The 17591-nt window shown below is 35.6% G+C and overlaps 1 protein-coding gene across 18 annotated transcripts in view; it reads right to left on the bottom strand.

The window, feature by feature from the left end:
- NRXN1 (neurexin 1) overlaps positions 1–17591 on the bottom strand; it is a 747071-nt gene that overhangs the window by 404296 nt on the left and 325184 nt on the right. For all 18 annotated transcript variants that reach the window (XM_086743374.1, XM_086743376.1, XM_086743383.1 and 15 more), the window contains one exon: positions 662–784. In XM_086743374.1, coding sequence (XP_086599500.1) covers positions 662–784 — 123 coding nt within the window. The remainder of the gene's footprint in view (positions 1–661; positions 785–17591) is intronic.

Here is a 17591-nt window from a genome sequence, read left to right as displayed (position 1 = left end):
TAGGCACATTGTATTGTGCAAGGAATCAGGGCCAGAAGCCAGACCTGTTGCTGTTAAAGACACATATGCAAGCCTTACCTTTAACAGAACAAAATCAAAGTAAACTTTATTATTGTTTCTGATAATATATACATATGAGTACATTTCTAACATCTGCTAGCATTCATATCACCTTTTTTCTCCCATCCCAATTGCTACTTTAGTATTTGAAAAAAACCTGTTGCCTAACATTTAATTACTGAGACAGCTGATGCAAGGTTTAAAACACAATAGAATATCCTTCAAACATTTATTAAATTATTTCTTACAGCAAGAGCTTAGAGTTTAACCTTAGTATAAATTCAGTGTGTTGCCAAAAGCATTTTACTTGCCTTCTCATTAGTGATGTATCAAATGACTTCTCTCCAATTACTGTATAAAAACATTCATTTAAGTCAGCATGGAGTTTTTCATTAATTTCAATAGCAATGTTAGAGTAACACTAATATCAAGTGTAATAATGCACTTGTAGCAGCAGTATTTCAAGATGCATAACAGGGATTTCTGATCTTACCCAATAAAAGAAAAAAGCAGCTGTTGCTTTCAGACAAAGGCATTTTACTTCTGTCAATTTTTGCTTTGTGTTTCCCCCCAGTAACACAGAGTCACAATGCCACAGTACCTGTCATGGCCTGCTGGTCATCCACCATTAACTTTAAGCTTTTTCCTCGCCGAACCACACGCACTGTGTGCCACTCATTATCATTGAGGTTATAGCCAGCAAAAAGGGTTTCTGGACCTTTGCCTGTAGGATATGCCAAACAGTCATTATGCAATCTTTAAATCAGTTTACATGTGAATGAACCTCACAGAGAAAGAGAGAGAGACAGACAGACAGAGAGACTGGCTGGGCAAATGTTAAAAGTCACACCAAGCGAGAAAATTACAAATTATAAGTAAATCTCAAAATATAGAGCATATTAAAACAGTTCTACTCTATATTCAACTATATAAATGTATTGTATATGCACATTTATTGAACCAGGTTGTTATAAATAGGCACAGTCAACTTGGATTTAGTTATGCATTTTCCAGCCACATGCAAGTCTTTAAGAAATGGGATTACTGCAGCCAGAACTTCAGTATGTGTTTCCAAGATTGGATTTTTGTTCCTTCATTAAAAATAGTTCAGAGGAAAGGTACAAGTGGTAAATGTGTGTGCACGTGTGTTATATTTTTCTTAATCTATGTCAACATCTCAGACTATGTTTGTTCATTAGGACTGCTCAAAAGATCCTCTATTACTTTATCATCCAGATGACATGTTAATATTCAGATCCAGTAATTTCTGGTATTAGCAGACATCCAAACCATGCTTTCCTTTTTCATTTCATGGATACCTTTTTTTTTTGTAATCTGCTATGTTTGCAAGCAGTACAAAAAACATGTTTGAAGCAAAAATAATCCTACTTACAGCACAACATACTTGCATTAACTGAAGTATTCGCAAATCTAGGAAACAGGACATCTTTAACACCCAGGAAAAAAATCTCTCAGAAGAAAATGATTATGGAAATTGTCCCTTGCACTATTGACCAAGAAACAGACATAAAAATCCTGACTATGAACTATCATTGATGCGAGTGGTTGATTGACCAAGTGCTGAACCGATCAGTCAAAACTTCTGTGCTCAAACTGGAATTATTTGACCTATGTCATAACTATTCAAAAGGTAAAGCTAATCTGCAACAAACAAATTGTTCTTGCAAAAGAGAGACTTCCCTGGCTTGTTTTTTCAGTTCCTCTGGCATAATAAAGGCTGATAATAACTAAAAGAGATGTATAAAAAAGTAACATTTGACACAAAAACATTAGGGTTACGCTGAGTCAGATCATTACCTCCACTACGTCTTTCCAGGTGACTACATCCCATCTGTCAGCCTTCTTTTAAAACGGGATATGCTACTGGCTCAGAAACTCTGTCACATTTCTTTTTTGATTCTTTTCCACCCAGTGCAGGCTGTGATGGAAGAGGTCTATTAATAAATAAGCGCTATATGACATTGCCTAAAATCAAAGCCTCTCTGACTTCAGGACTGCACAGAGGGAAAAGACACTAATAGCTTGATGTAGCTGTTCAGCATATTGGACAGTTTTAATCTCAGACTTTTTCCATTTTCTGTCAGCATTTTGTTAATTGCTCCTGATTGCCCTGCTTTTATATGCAATCTGTGTTATTTTGAGCATGTCAAGGGATCTCCAGGAATAAAAATAGAAGCTACAGCAAAGGCAGTGAGATTCTGATAACATCGTGTTGTTCTCTCTATGCCTCTGTATTGACACTAGGCTAGCTAAGGTGTGCAAACCCAGCAGGAAGAGATGTATATGTACTCACTGATGTCAGCTACCTGAATTGTTCTGTTTGTTGCATGTTCGCTGTCTCTGACAAGAGAATGACCAGTTTTGCATAAAGTTTAAGTGAATAATGTTCTCCTTAGATACGGTGATACAAATGCAGTGAATAATGCTCTTAAGTAATTTCTATTATTCTGTATTTTATTGAGGGCTTCAAGGGAAGCAATTTTTAACTAGATTTGGGAGACAAGGGTTAGATTTACTAAAAATTCTTAATGACAGGAGTAAAAATTTTAGGGAGAGTCAATAGGCCTGCCTAGAAATACAGCATTTACTATTATTTTAAACACATTAGGCCTTCTTTATTTGTTAGTCCAAGTTCTTTTTTTATTTAAAAAAAATAATTAAGTAGTTGAACCTCTTAGTCTCCCTTATCTCACAACAGATCTCTAAAAGACCTAAAAGCATATGCAAGTTTAATTTGCTCTCACACTAACAACCCTCTGTAGTGTCCCATTCATTTAAAGGTGCCTCAGTGTATATAAAATTCAACTTGGCTGCTCACATTCATACAGGCAAATATGTCTATTATCTTTTAATGATTAGGGACTTGTAAAGTCTTTCTGTTGCAAAATTAAATGTATGTTTTCCTATGTATCAGTCTATTTCCTTTGCAAGAGTACTCTCAGTTAAAAAATCAGGTCAGAACTGCCTGTAAACTGCCTTTGTTTGTAGTGTACACAATCCAAAACCGGGAACTATGGTGAAAAGGCTAGGAAAGGGATGAACCTGGGTATAAAACACTACGGGAGCAATGCACTGAAAGCAGTCCTTGCCTTGTGAAACCAGTTATCTTGCATGGAAAAGAGGCTTTTCTTTCCTGAAGTCAAACACTAGCAGAGAAGACAGGTTTTTGCTTTGCCATGGAGAGTGCAAGGAACTACAAAATAGAAAGACTCAGCATCCAGGTATCGTGTCTGTACCTGTCAACGTCATGTTGCATCTCTGCAAAGCAGCACAATTTTCCATGGCAGCTGGAGAGGTGGATGAGAAAGGACAGATGCCTACTACTCCTTCAGAAAACATAGCGCTTGGGCTGCTTCCTGGCCAAGAACACACTTTTGCATAAAAAAGTAGTAAATGTGCTTGTTAGCAGTGTATTAAGGACAACATTTTCTAAATGCTTAAACACAAAAACATGTAGTCCTTGATACCACAGAAGAGTACAAGGACTGCAGAAGGAAACTCCTAACACATCTTGTTAAATGGCATTCGCCAACCTCAAACACAGTTTATATTAGTACTTTCCTCACTGACTTTCAAATATATTGACTTGAAATTATTTTAAACATCATATTATTGAGATCATACCAGTTCAGACTCCTCTTCTGTACTGGTTTATAGTGCTCTATTTTACGGTGAATCTACCATAAATCTAAATCTACGAAATCATCGGCTCTCCAATCTTATTCTGACTTTACATTTATCTGATTCCACTTCATTTAAACCACACGAGCAGAAAGTGCTGTTGTATTTAAACAAGAATCTGCATATTGTCACTTTGGGAAGGGGGGTGGGCTTTTTTTTTTTTTTTAACCCTCTTTTCTTTAAAAACATTAACTATCACCCATAAGAAGAAAAGCAGAATCTATTTTTTTTTAAAAACTGATACCCCGCTTCCAACTTCCGACTTTATGTCCCTCCACTCCTATTTTCTAGGCTGTAACTTACAAAAGTACACAAAGTATCTCCTCTTGCTTAAGAATGAAAATTATTATGCTTAAGTATGAAAATTATTATCAATGTCTATATTCAGCTCTTTTCCTATTTCAAAGGCTTAAATAATTACTAGATTTTATGTATCCCTAGTGTGAACGGATAGCACCAAATAAAAATGTATAGGCACTTTTATGGCTCCCACAATTTGCTCAAAATCCATCATGCCAGTAAAAAAAAAAAAAAAAAAGCCATTATGCTTATCTGCCATTTAAAAGCAGATAACAGCTTGTATAAACATCATCTTACATGGGAAAACACCGACTGTGCAGGCAGCCAACAGAGATACAAATCTTGATGATGCAATTCGTTATGAACTAGGACATATAAATGTAAAGCCCCAAACATCCTATGTTATACCTTTACTTAGGCACATAAAGTTGAGTTTACTTTGTTTTCAGCACCTCAGCTAGAACTTAACTGCCTTTGGTTCTTTTTAAAATTAAAGGAAAAAAAGTATGAACCTCCAAAAGAAAAAATCGCATTTTCAGTGTGCTGAAATTTCAGTTCTATAGAGATTCCTATTCCCCTTACTATCTATTTACTATTGTGAGGATCCTGTTCAGCTTAATTCAAGCACTGAAAATTTACTGAATTCAAATGAGCCTGTTAATTGATGGTAACACACATATTTTTTTCCGTTATAGATATCTATCCTGTTGTATGTAACTTGGGAGATCTTTTCACCAACTATTTAAACAGAATATCATAAAAACAATCTGGTCATTTTGAAATAAGATACTAGTTTTTGACATTGTATGAAAACATATTCAAAACTAGTTAGTTATAAAACTATAGGAATTATTACTGGCTCTGACAACACCATCTAGCATCAAGACACATACTAAAATGTCACCCAGACTTGCTCAGAGCCTTCAATTCTGTGGTCAGAAGTAGATATAAAAATCAAAGTATCGAAAGAAAGACAAAGCAAACAGAGGCTAGCAAGGGAGACTGCATGGTTCAGTGAATACTCTACTAACTTATGGAACCCAAGTTAGTAACAGGCAAACCACTACTATCTATTTGTCGGTCTCAATAAGAAACGTTAGTGGTTTCAGCCTAGTTTGTTAATGGATAACTACGCATAATACAGTAATCAATATCAGGTAGCACTTCCCATTTGAAATTTGAGAGAATAAGTCGACAAAAGGTCAAAACTCTGAAATAACTTCAGTTAATAGAGAATATTACTTTGAGATCAGGGATGTCAGAATTTCAGACAGTCTTACAGCTAAGATAATATATCCACAGCAAGCTGAATTAGAACATAAAGACGGCTGAGTGGCTCTGAGAAACACGCAAGAGTGCTATTGTAAATACCCGATGCAGAACCAGACAGCTCTGTGCCATCTCATTTATCCTGCTTTCCAGAGTAAATCTGGCATGCCTGTAATCTAGACTTCTGTTCCAGCAAGCATTCCGTCTCAGCCACTGTGCAAACCTTGTCAGGCATCTATATTATACATCAGTCTGCAGCACAAAATGTTCAGAAAAGATTCCTCCAGAACTAGATGCAGAAATACAAGACAAACAGGGGAAAGCATCTTGATCTTCTTTAGCCTTTCTATGGTGGTTGGCTGCAGAAACAATTCAGGTCTTCTGAACCACTAATTTGCAAACTTGAATTTAAAAAGTCAATTATTGTAATGGACCAACTCTGTTTTAAATGACTGCATCTGCATAATTCTGAATTTTTCTGAATATATATGTTTCTTACTGATAGAAAAACTTAGTTGCCTTTTAAAGATCAACAATATGTATGAGTTTATCATTTAAAGCTAATTGATAAATTAAGATAAGAAAGTCTTATTACAGGTCAAAGAAATGGTCAACTATATTTTCGTCCTAACAGACTCACACAGACACTTGCACAAGAACAGCACGTTCACTGAATTGTATAAAGCAAAATGTATCAATCTGCACTGTTTGATCAAAATGTTCCAGCCTCCAACAGCTTTATTATAGGCAAAATTGCTTTCGACAATTTGGGTAAAGTATTGGCAGTTTAGGGTATTTTTATTACTTTTCAAAACAAACCCTGACATTTAAGAAATTAAAATTAAGGCAATTAGAGTTGCTAATATAATTCATTAGTCTTCATTTCAGCTGTAAAATAGATTTGCTCATATTATTTTGAGTAACAGAAATATAACATTAAATCTGTTTCTGTACATGCACTCATATAGAATTCTACTGGCTTCCTCTACATAACCAAACCAAAAAACAGGCTGCACTGAATACTGATCTAGTTCACTAGTAAGGAAAACCAGCATACATTGTGAATGCACTTTGGAAGAAAAATTAATAGAAGACTATAAAAAACAACCAGTCCAAGAATCAAGCATCATATTCAGGTCTGAGGACATGAAGTTTTCTATAGTAATTTGCCTGTTTCTCTTCTCTCTTTTCTGTGAACTTGCTTTCCCTGCCCATGGTCTGAGCTGCTCAGTATTTCCGCTCTCCCAACTTTGTCTAGCCTTTACCTTAAGCAGTCTATTTAATTTGGATGGGATATAGCACACATACTCATCCATTAACTTCTTTAAAGCTGTGAGATGTTAACTATTGGTGACACTTAAGGATCTAAATAGATCCAGTGTATCAAGGTGGGAGGGCAGAGTATAGACAGATCTGCTGGACTAAATTAAATCTAAGGATTCTTGGTGTCTGCCAAGAAAGGTGCTGACGATAAACTACTGTCTTGTGAAAGCCTATTCTCTACAAACAGAATAAGGACAACTACTGAATTTTACCAAGATAGAGAAAGAAACATCAGAAAGTAGCAATCTTTTGAGTTGCAAGTGTTGGCCTCTAGACTTTCCTGCCACATCAAAGTATACGTAGAACAGATACACATGCTCTCAGAATTAGGAAGTGTGCTTTGCTGGTTAATAATTGGGTTGAACTATATTTCTTCGAAAAATGGCTTTGAAATTGCAATTACAACTATATGTGAACTTGCAGTGCATGAGAGGATAAAACTGATTTTGTTACTGCATTACGAAATGTCTAATCCAGCTAGAGATATTTTCTCAACACATTACTTAAAACATTTATTATTAGGAACCAGCTGCATTTTAATTTAGTTTTATAAAGTCATGTATCTAAGCAAGTGAAACACAAACAGCCCTAAGGACATGCAATTTTCCTTCTTCCTGGAAACAATGGAAGAAAAGTCTCTTTTAAAAGCTAAAACCAGAAGTCAGCTAGATCCCTGTATTTTTAATGAGTCCAGTTTCTCTTTTGTATAGCTCTCTAAGGATCACGACTACCAGAAAATATGCTAAAGGTTCTTAAGGTTTTATGAATCTACCCTAAGGCCCTGAACTGAAGCACAGCAAAGTCAACGAGCTTGAAACATACAGTTGTTGCTTTTTCAGCTCACTGCTGAACATTCTCAGGTAAATTTTCAGAAATTATGTTGAACTTGACAATTGACTTTGCTGTAGGTAAGGCAAGCATGAACTTTCAATACACGATAGTTCTATGCTAATGTAAAGCAAGCTTCACTGCAAGATTATTTACTTTGTATTTACTGCAGGTAAAAAAAAAAAGGTGCACTTGCAAAGACCATGCAGCACTACAAACATACTGTAAGGTCATATCCTCCCTTGAGTCATGCTAAATTTTTCAGAATGCGCCTAAAACCTAGGACTCTGAATTGAGATTCAGCAGATTCACTTCCACAAACTACTTGTGTGACTCTTACTAAATCTTAATTTGTTTTTAACCTTAGTTTGACATGGCTGCTAGAATGAAAAATTTCAAGAATTTTAGGCTGACTACATTTAAGTTGTTTTTTTGGTTTTTTTTTTTGTTTTTTTTTAATTACGTAAGATGCACTTAACACAAGCACTTTCAAGTCAACATCTTTGACTTCATTCTACCTAAGCTACTGCAGGACATTCGGAAACCTGCAATCCTATTTTCTCAGCCAGCTGCCCAGTTCCCAGAACATCCCTGTAGCCGAGCCTGAGAAAAGATCACAGAAGGATGACAGTAAGGGAAGCCAGCTGGAAACTCTGGCCACCAAGGACAGGAGTGACTTCAAGAACCTGGACAGAGTCATTGCAACAACTCTCCTAGACACACACTGACACAGAACAATACAGGGCGGGGGGGCGGGGGGCCGAAATTGGCTTGATAATTGAAATTGATTGTTGTTTTTTAAAGTATAATCCACTATAAGATAGTGTACTGCACAAGGAAGAATAAAACAGAAAATTTTAATTCATTTACAATATTGACATTTTCCCATACAGAATGCTTGTATTACAGATAGCTCTTTTATACTGAAAAAATTGTTTCAATTAAAAATTCCTGTTAACTCCTATTTAACAAAAACCTTGAAAAACTAGTAGAGAAAAGAATGGCTAATTCATCTGGAGCTATTAGTGTTTGCTTTTTTTCCTCCTATAATAGGCATAGAATTGAAAATCATAAGAGCTGACTTGGCAACTCTTGTGTAAAAATAGTACCAAGACTCACATCAAATCCTAATTTTAAGCAATACTGGAATACAATTTTTAAAAAGTAAATATTCAGTGTTCTGATTTGACTTAATCGCATCTAGAACGTCCAATACTCATTAATTCTGTGTGAATTCAGAGTTCTGTCAATAGTACAGATTTGTGAGACATGGGCTTAAACAAAGGGGAAAAAAAGAGATCCTAAGATGAGTTCAAGTTAATTTTCCACTTTTCCAAGAAAAGTTAGATTTTTACCTCAGCAGACTTGTTGTTGTCTTGACTACCCAAACCAAAAGCCCCAAACCCTACAAAATACAAAGGTAGAAACACATACATTCCCTGACATGGATTTCTAGAAACAGCAAGAATATTCCTCTAAGCTCTCAAAGAAACAGAGAGTGATACACCTGGCAATCTCCTTTTCCTTAGACATCATCTCTACAAGTTAGTACTTAAATACAGTGTGCCTCAGTTTTCAGAGGAACCTTTGGGTTCCTCTGGAGGAGTTCTGACTTGGAAGAAGGACTTCACCATGAGACAGCCGTCTAAATAACTCGATAATCTGGACCTTAATCACTGATCTGCAAACTGGTGTCAATCAGCTAATAAATATAAAGAAGACTGAGATATACAGCCATTACAAGGGGTGTGTAGTCATCTATAGCAGATCTCTAAGTGTACTCTGATGGCACAAGACACCCCTTAGGAGTCCGAAGAACCTGAGCTACTGTTTTCTACTGCTAAATCTGCCCTCTTTATTTCCACTTAAATTCAGTGAAGGAAAAATAAGTTAACTTACAGTGATTTTTGCAGAAAAAGTTGGTACACACTTTTTTTTTTTTTTTTCTGAGAGAATTGGAATATTTGTTTTACTTTGGTTAGATTATAACTGACAACTGAAAAGAAGCAGAAACAGCTTTGACCACACATTAGCCTTTGATATTGACTGTGCCCATTTATACCAAACTATGGCTATTGAAACTCGGAAGTACATTTAAAAATATAAGTAAGGACAACTTAAGTATGCTTCTCCATAATTTACCTTTTTATAGAAAACATTACCTTTATGTTTAGGCAAAAATGAACATAACAGAAAAAACCACTTAAATATTTCATTTTACCCTTATATCTTGCACATTGTGCTTAAGAATAAGCAGAGTGGTAACTAGTTGGCACAGAAAGGAAAAGAATTTGGACTGTGACTTTATTTTAAGAATAAGCTCCTCTTAAATTACAGGTGTCTTCATTCCAAAGCACAGCTGTTATAAAATATGTAACAACTAAATCTCACACTCATATCCTTTCTTTAAAAAAAAAAAAAAAAAGAAAAGGCTGAATTATAACATTTTACCGAGTTAAGAGTAAAGAAAATAATGTTTAAAGATTTGTGATTATTGATTCTTATTTAAATGTTTAAAAATATTTTTACACTCATCATGGATAGAAAAACGCAATTTCTTGTCACTGCTTATTCTTGGATGCCTCTATGTAAACAGGAGTGAAGTGAGGAGTGCTAAAATAGACATTTCAGATTATTTTCAGAAATTACAAATAGATGAATACAAAAGGTGATCCCTGTTCTATAAACAGCCTCCACTGACTTTCATGGGTATGGGATTGGTCTCTGATTCTTTCACTTACACAACAGATAACATATAAGGTGTATGCTTATTTTCCCGTATATTATTCCTAAACTATTTCACAAAATAATTGCAAAACCGTACTTGTGCTGATTTGTGTATTACTTCATCACTATGTCACATCATTCTTGCTCCAAGTGTCACTTTTAAAGTGTCATCAGTGCAGTGTAATGGTTCATGATTACTTTTAGAAATTTTCAACTTCTGAAGAGGCACCAGTTCAGCTGCACTGGATGTCATCCAGAATTTAAGATTCCTGACATTCTCAATGATGTGGACCATAGGGCAGAGTGCTTGGCATATTAACAGTAGCAGGGTCATATAAAGTGAATACATATCTTAAGATTTTAATGTTCCAGTACTACTAAAAAAGGGTAAGCAATATGCATTAACAGTTGTTTGATTCTTTCTTATAAAGAAAAATTATTTTAAAAGAAAAAGACTCTATTTTTCAGGCTGAAATTGTAGCCAATATTGCAAATATTCTTTAAATGTTTCTTTTGACTTTGAGTTAGGTCCTTATCTCCAAGAAAGCAACCTCAGTACTAATTATCAGGGAACCTATAAAAATTTGCCTATAAATAATAGCATTTTTTAGACATACTTTTTCTTAGATACCACATATGTTGGAGACAGTTTGTGTAAGTTTAACATTTGCAGCAACTCTTCCAGCTTCTTCACATGATTTCTTACCCAAAAGACCAATGTGTGTTTCTTTTCTGCAAACAAGCCTTTTTCTGCATTCTGCATCAAACTTTTCACGCTACATTTCAGCTGCTTCTAAACCTACTACATTCCCAGACATATGTTTACGATGGCTAAATGAAACTGAAGTTAACTGTGACATCTGCAATAGTGAGTTTTAGTTTTACTTTTTCATTGTTCACTCGCAACTTTTTGAGATGTTCATTTTGCAATTATGGCTGCTCAAGCATTTGCATGCTAACAATTTGTATAGTCAAGCACCTTTTGCTATCTGTTATTTATTTCCAGGCTGTTTCCTGCTCTCTCTCTTGCATGTCCATACAAAACTAAAACAGAATGACTTTTAAAATTTAGTAGATAGAATTGATTTCAATATTGAGGGACTCTTCAATGCTCTTTTGCCACTTGTTACCTCTTAAGGATTGTGCTTAGTGTCACTGAACAACAATTACAGTATTGAAAAAAAATCAGGTCAGCTTCTTGACAGAAGTTCCTACTTGCACTTTCTTAAGGTGTACTCTGTATCTTGGTTTATGTAATTTTAGGAAAGCAAGAATCCACATTGGAGTCTTTTCTAGCTAGTGCTGCTTTTATTCATAGCTGATTAGCTTGTCAACTGACTTCCTAAGAGTCTTTTATCACCTCCAAAACGTTAGCTGGAGATGCAGGAATACTTCTTCCCCTGAGAGCCTGTGGTGTATATCTATGTTGTTTCCCTCCTAGAAAACAGCATACTTGCTTTTAAGCTGCTGAAATGTAACATAGCAAAAAACTGCACTGACAATTCAAAGTATGGCAGTAACCACAACACAAATTCAACAGATAATTTTCACCTAGACTCAACAACTACAGTGCTTAATTTTTTGTAAAAATGGTATTCCTCAGATAGTAGCGAGCATGCTATCTACGCTTGATATTCTTAGTTTCTGATCTGATTTCCACAAGTCACATGTAAACAGTTCATGTCATGTGAGTGAAAGATGGAATTGTTGACTTACCTATTTGGTCTTTCTTTTCCAGACAGATTTTACTATTAGCAAGAAAAGACTTAATGTGCAGAAAAAGAGAGGAACTTGTAAGTAATGAAATGTTATTTCTACATACATGCACTTCACTCCTTAGAGGAAAATCTCACAGAATATAAAATGAATGAGAAATAACACACACACAAAAAAATAGTATAAGCTACATTAGCCACAGCTCCCTCTTTTCTTTAATAGCTTTTTCCCATTCCATGTCTTTGTCTTCATCTTGTGTCTTGTTGCTTCAGTACTGCCTAGACAAATAACTGCTGAAGAATTCTTTGCACACTTCCCAAAAGGGACTGCATCTCAGAAAGCCAACTTTATCTTGATGTCTCAACTCAACAGAGTAATGTCTCCTTTGAAGTGACTTGTCTGATGGATGGAGGCCTAGAAATCAGCTGTAAGGGAGCATAAGTTAGCCTCTTGACATGTCATCCAAAAATGAAATGTGCTTGGATGGAAATTTTAACAACTACCTGAATATAATTCATTAAAGTTATTGTCAAGAAGAGATAATAAGGAAGCAGTTATGTGGTTCCAGTAATAAGCTACCGAGTGCTTAAAATGTTATGACAGATATTTCATGCATTTTAATAGACACAAATGCAAAATGTGCTAGATAGAGAGTAAGTGTTTTTAATATAAGAAACTGCTCAGTGACAGGCATTGGGTAGATGTTTTTAACACCATTAGCTCTTCAAAAAAAAAAGCACATTGAAAAATGAATTACTGTTCTTATAACATTAATGGAGAATAATATTGTAGCTAAGTGCTTGCTAGACTCCTTCATCAAGATTGAACTTACGAAGTGATGACTTGCTGCAGAGAAGCGAAGCAATGATAAAATAGCCCACCTTTTTGAAACCGTCACACAGCTTAAACTAATACATACTTACAGAAAATTTTCTACAAAACAATAAAGGAGGGGCCATCAAAATTCTGAAATGCCACAGACGGCTCAGAAACCATGTTCTGTGAACTTGTATTTATGCAAATAGGTAGAGAACTCTACTTCTGCATTAGAGTGCTATACATGGAAAAGATAGACAACTGCTCCTATGCCCATGTACTGTTCACTCCTCTCTAATCAGATCCCACTGACCCTAATGCTTAAGGAGTAAGATAATTGCTTACCAGGGATTTATTCCAGACTTTCCAGCACTACAAATGTATAAATGTATCAGAATAATTGTAATTTAATTTAAATTAGTTTGGTACCCCTCAACCCCTTTTTTTTTTTTTTACTCTTTTTTTTTTTTTTTTTTTGACTGAAGAAGAGGTAGTCAAGCTTTCCCTAAGCAGCTTGATTCTCCTAATCACACCAGACTGAGAAATAGGATCTGATCTCACTCTCACTGAAGTTGGCTGGACTTTGTTATAAGGTAGAAGTGTTCTTATAATAATATATATTAATATAAAAAGGAGAGAGAGAGAAACTTGGCAATTCACTTCAACATGTGTTAGACCTTTTGCAATGCTCAATAGCTGTGTTAGCGAAAATGAGACATGCCATTCAAATTTCACTCTCTCTGATTCAATACTTCCCCTCCCCCTTATCTTTTACCCATATGTATCCACTTCATTCAAAAAACCCCAAACTCTTGTTATGTGAATTCTTTTTTGTTTTCCACAAAAATATCAACAAATTAGTATGACAACAGCATTATTTCTTAGAAACAGAACAGTTCTAATAAACAAATAATAAACAAATTAAAATAAACAAATAAGGAATAATGTGAAAAGTGAATAAAGATATCTATACGTGAAGTCTGATAGTATTTCCAATCTGAGTATAAAATTAGAAATACTATCAACTAAGCAGTGCTAAATTACTGTTATTTCTTTGTAATTCTGAATTCTGAGCTGATGCTGCATCCAGATCATAAACTTTAATACCAACAAAAAAAACTGCTGTCCCATTAAAAAAAATCTGTTTGGGAACATAAGGATGGTCCTGTCAGGTGAGAGCAGAAGTCCACCTAGCCCAGCAGTGTGCTTTCAACAGCAGCTAAGAACAGCAGGGCCACTATACTGTAATTATTACTCTGTTAACAGAGTCACAGCTTCCAGTAACTGACATATTAAGGACTACTGGAGCTACAGAAACTTCCTTATCACAAAAAGTCCTTGATGTATTCTAGTCCCATACTACTTATTAACTTCTTGATGCTTCTTATGGCTGTATAATCATATCTTTATAAAAATAGACTGATATTCTTTCAGGTACCTTCTTTTTTTCCTAGCTTGCCTAGCTCCTCCATGTAGGAAAGGCAGGCCATACTTGGAAACCCCCCTGTTCCGGTGCATTGTATTTTTCCTATTCATCATGAAAAGCAGGAACTAAAAACACATGCAGCATTCAAGATGTGGATACACAATGACTGCACAACAGCATAATACTGTTTTCTGTTCTGGTCTTAACTTCCTTTCCCCATAGCTACTAATATCCTTTGGGATTTCTGGTCACTTCTGACCACTGAACTATTTTACAAGAGCTATTTACAATGACTGCACAATTTTCTTCAGCTCAGTGCTAACAGATTCCATTGCTGTGTTGCATAATTAAGGTGATTTATTCTAGAATGAATTAATTTGTACATATTGATATTTAATTCCATCTACCATTTTACTATCCATTTTGAAATCCTTCAAAAAACACTCACATGCAGCATTTCATTTGATTTTCCTAAATAATCTCATTGCATCTGCAAATACTATTATCTCAGTGTTCCTCCTCTTCTCTCAATCATTTATGAATATGTCAGTAGAGATTCGTGTGGGACCAAGTTGGTAGTAGAGCTTTACTGTGAAATGACTGCCATTGCAGCCCAGTTCACTAATAAGAATGACGTTACATTAGCTTTTATGTATTCTTCTCCAGAAGAAAATAGTATTCAGTTGTTTTTCTACTACTGATTGGAACATCACTCCTCAATATCCCCAACAAGATTACACTGTAATGTCCACTTTCTGTCATGGAAAAAAAAAATGAGGATAATTTCAATTATCAGTCCTGAAATGTGATTGTTATCTTGCTTCTCAAAAGCTAAATGAGAAAAATATAAAAGTAAAACAAAAGAAATTTAGAACTTGCTATACATGAAAAACTTACTTTCTATTGCTTCTTCCCATTAAAATAGTAGAAAAGCCTAGACTGCTTCTGAAAAGTCCTTTTATGAAAGATTTAATAGGACCAGCATGAGCTAGGCACACACAACTCATTTGCATATAAATCTGGATTTATTAATTCAAGACAATCTTCTTATAGAATAGCACGTCCTGAAGGCTTCTTTCTTCCTATTGCTAAAATGAGAGGTTACATGCTTGCAGCAATCTTCGCTTGCCTATCCTTCAAGAGTCCTCATCACATTCAGTATTTCGGAGGATCTCCTGCTCCTCACTCCCCTTTAAGAGTTCAGGCTGAAGGTTCAGAGGGAACAACTTCAGTCAACTCCAGACCATGCCCTTGGGCTCTGCTGGTAATACCTTGGCAGCACAGCAATGCTCACAGCCAGCTAATACATAACCACGCCATGGCCTTGGCTCATATAGCCCCACATATACACTAAACTGAAAACTGAACCATGCACTGAAATATCACAACTGGAAAGTCTACTACTTTTCATCAGTCTTAAAGAAGTTTCTGAAAACATTTATGTGGTAGTGCTAAAAAAATTTAAGTCTTTATCTGAACATACACCTAATGGTTTATTCACCAATTAGGGTAACTATCCTTATTGTACGACTTTTCAAATTCACTTAAATAACCATATGTTTAAGCTTTTAGTGTTGCCTTTTTTACTGCGTTTGGCTACTGCAGAGCATACCACTGTACCTTGAGAAAGCCACAGACAGACTATTATTATATATTTGATTACCGAGGCACCTGTTCAATCAGTTATATCTTTAAAGTACCATAAGAAGAATGTGGGACTTAAAAGGATTAAAAAAAAAAAAAAAGATGGATGAAAAGAGTGAAAAGAAGGAAAGAAGCATACACACAAAAATAATAACATCTGTTTTCTAGTAAGAGAACTTGAAATGATATTTCATTGACAGTCTGCCAGAAGACTAATGGCAATTTCCCCCTCTGTAGCTAAGAAAAAGCAAACACAGATGAGGTTTTATAAGCAGCAAGTAGAACGCAAGCAGCAAGTAGGCACGGAAATAAACCTTATTGCTGTCTTTCATGTAGGCTGGAAGCACTGATAGAGCAAAGCCTTCAATTTCCAGCAGCTGACCTTGAAAGCTTTGTCAGTAGGGAGAAAATAAATATAATAGACACTTAAATGGTCAGTCAGCAAACCTAAAGCACTTATTTTCACTTTAATGAAGGTTTGAGCTTTTGTTCGGGATGTTAATGTGACAGTTCTCTCCCGTGCCTCAGCTAAGTAGGTTCAGGCCTGAGCTACAGAGGAACTTCTGGGTGCCTCACTACTGGCATTGACAAATTATACATGTGTAAGACTCTTCTCAAGATTTCTTTATAATTAGCTAGTTGATTCAAATTTTCCAATGTCTTTTATTAGTTCAGGTTTTTGTTTTTTTTTTCCTCTTAACAACTGTAACTGGATAACGAAGGGGTAAAAATGGCTGCCTTTTAGATAACTTGAGTACTTCCCTGCAAGATTTCTGTGTTTACCAAAGTATACAATTTAGCTGAGACATAAGTATATCACAAGACTGATTTTTTTAAATTGCCCGTTAAGGGGGAGCGCTCACACTCAGAAGTCCAATATACCTTCACTGTTACCTTCTCAGAGTCCTCTCTTAAGCCAAACTACATCCATTTGAAATTTCACAAAAAGCCACAGCACAAAGCAGATTTTAAACCTTTCTTATCTCTTGTGAATGGTCAAAAAGCACAGCATTCCCTCAGCTGACATCTCCTAATGCGTATCCTCTTCTTGACACTCACAATGGTTTTTCCTCAAGCTTGAAACTCCCTAAAACAGATATTTCCTCAGATATTTCCCAGGTTCAACTTAAAGCTTGTTTTATGAGCCAGATTCAGGAGAGAAGGAAAATAGTTGTGATGTACGTAACTGAAGATGCAGACAGAAACCCTTCCAAGCCCAGAAACCCTTCCAACATTTCCCTTCAGGTGTCTGAAATATCTCTTCCTTAACTGATACAGATTAAGCATTCCACATCTCAGGAATTGATGTTTCTGCCTTTCTGTCAATAACACATTTTTTCTAGGTTGTTCTTGCTTAGATGTAGGCCAGATGAATTCACTTTGGGACAGCATAAGTCTGCATTGCTGAAAAAAGCAATCCTCTTTCTCTACCAGAGGTCTTTTTTCTACTGTCTCCACAGCATTCCTGCCTCCCCCTTCTCGTGTTTTATCCTACAGCAGGTGTCCATACGTGATAAAACTGCTCAGAAAACTACAGCAAGTTAAAATTAACAATTTTGTTAATGAATCACTACTTTAGTCAAATTCACCACATGGACGCTTGAACATTTGTGCTGGCAGCAAAGGAATAGACAATACAAGAGTAGGACCAGCAGACAGGAAGAGGGTTAGGAGAACACAATTTTAAAGTAAATGAAAACAATTTTAAGAGCGAGATTAAATTCTGCAGCACAAACCCCAAAGAACTGAAAAATTACCAGCAGTGGCCTTGCTGGTTTCC

Source organism: Chlamydotis macqueenii, chromosome 3 (assembly GCF_036417535.1).
Source record: "Chlamydotis macqueenii isolate bChlMac1 chromosome 3, bChlMac1.mat, whole genome shotgun sequence".
Lineage (NCBI taxonomy): Eukaryota > Metazoa > Chordata > Aves > Otidiformes > Otididae > Chlamydotis > Chlamydotis macqueenii.
Note: the sequence above shows the minus strand (reverse complement) of the source record. Positions and strands in the feature narration are given on the sequence as shown.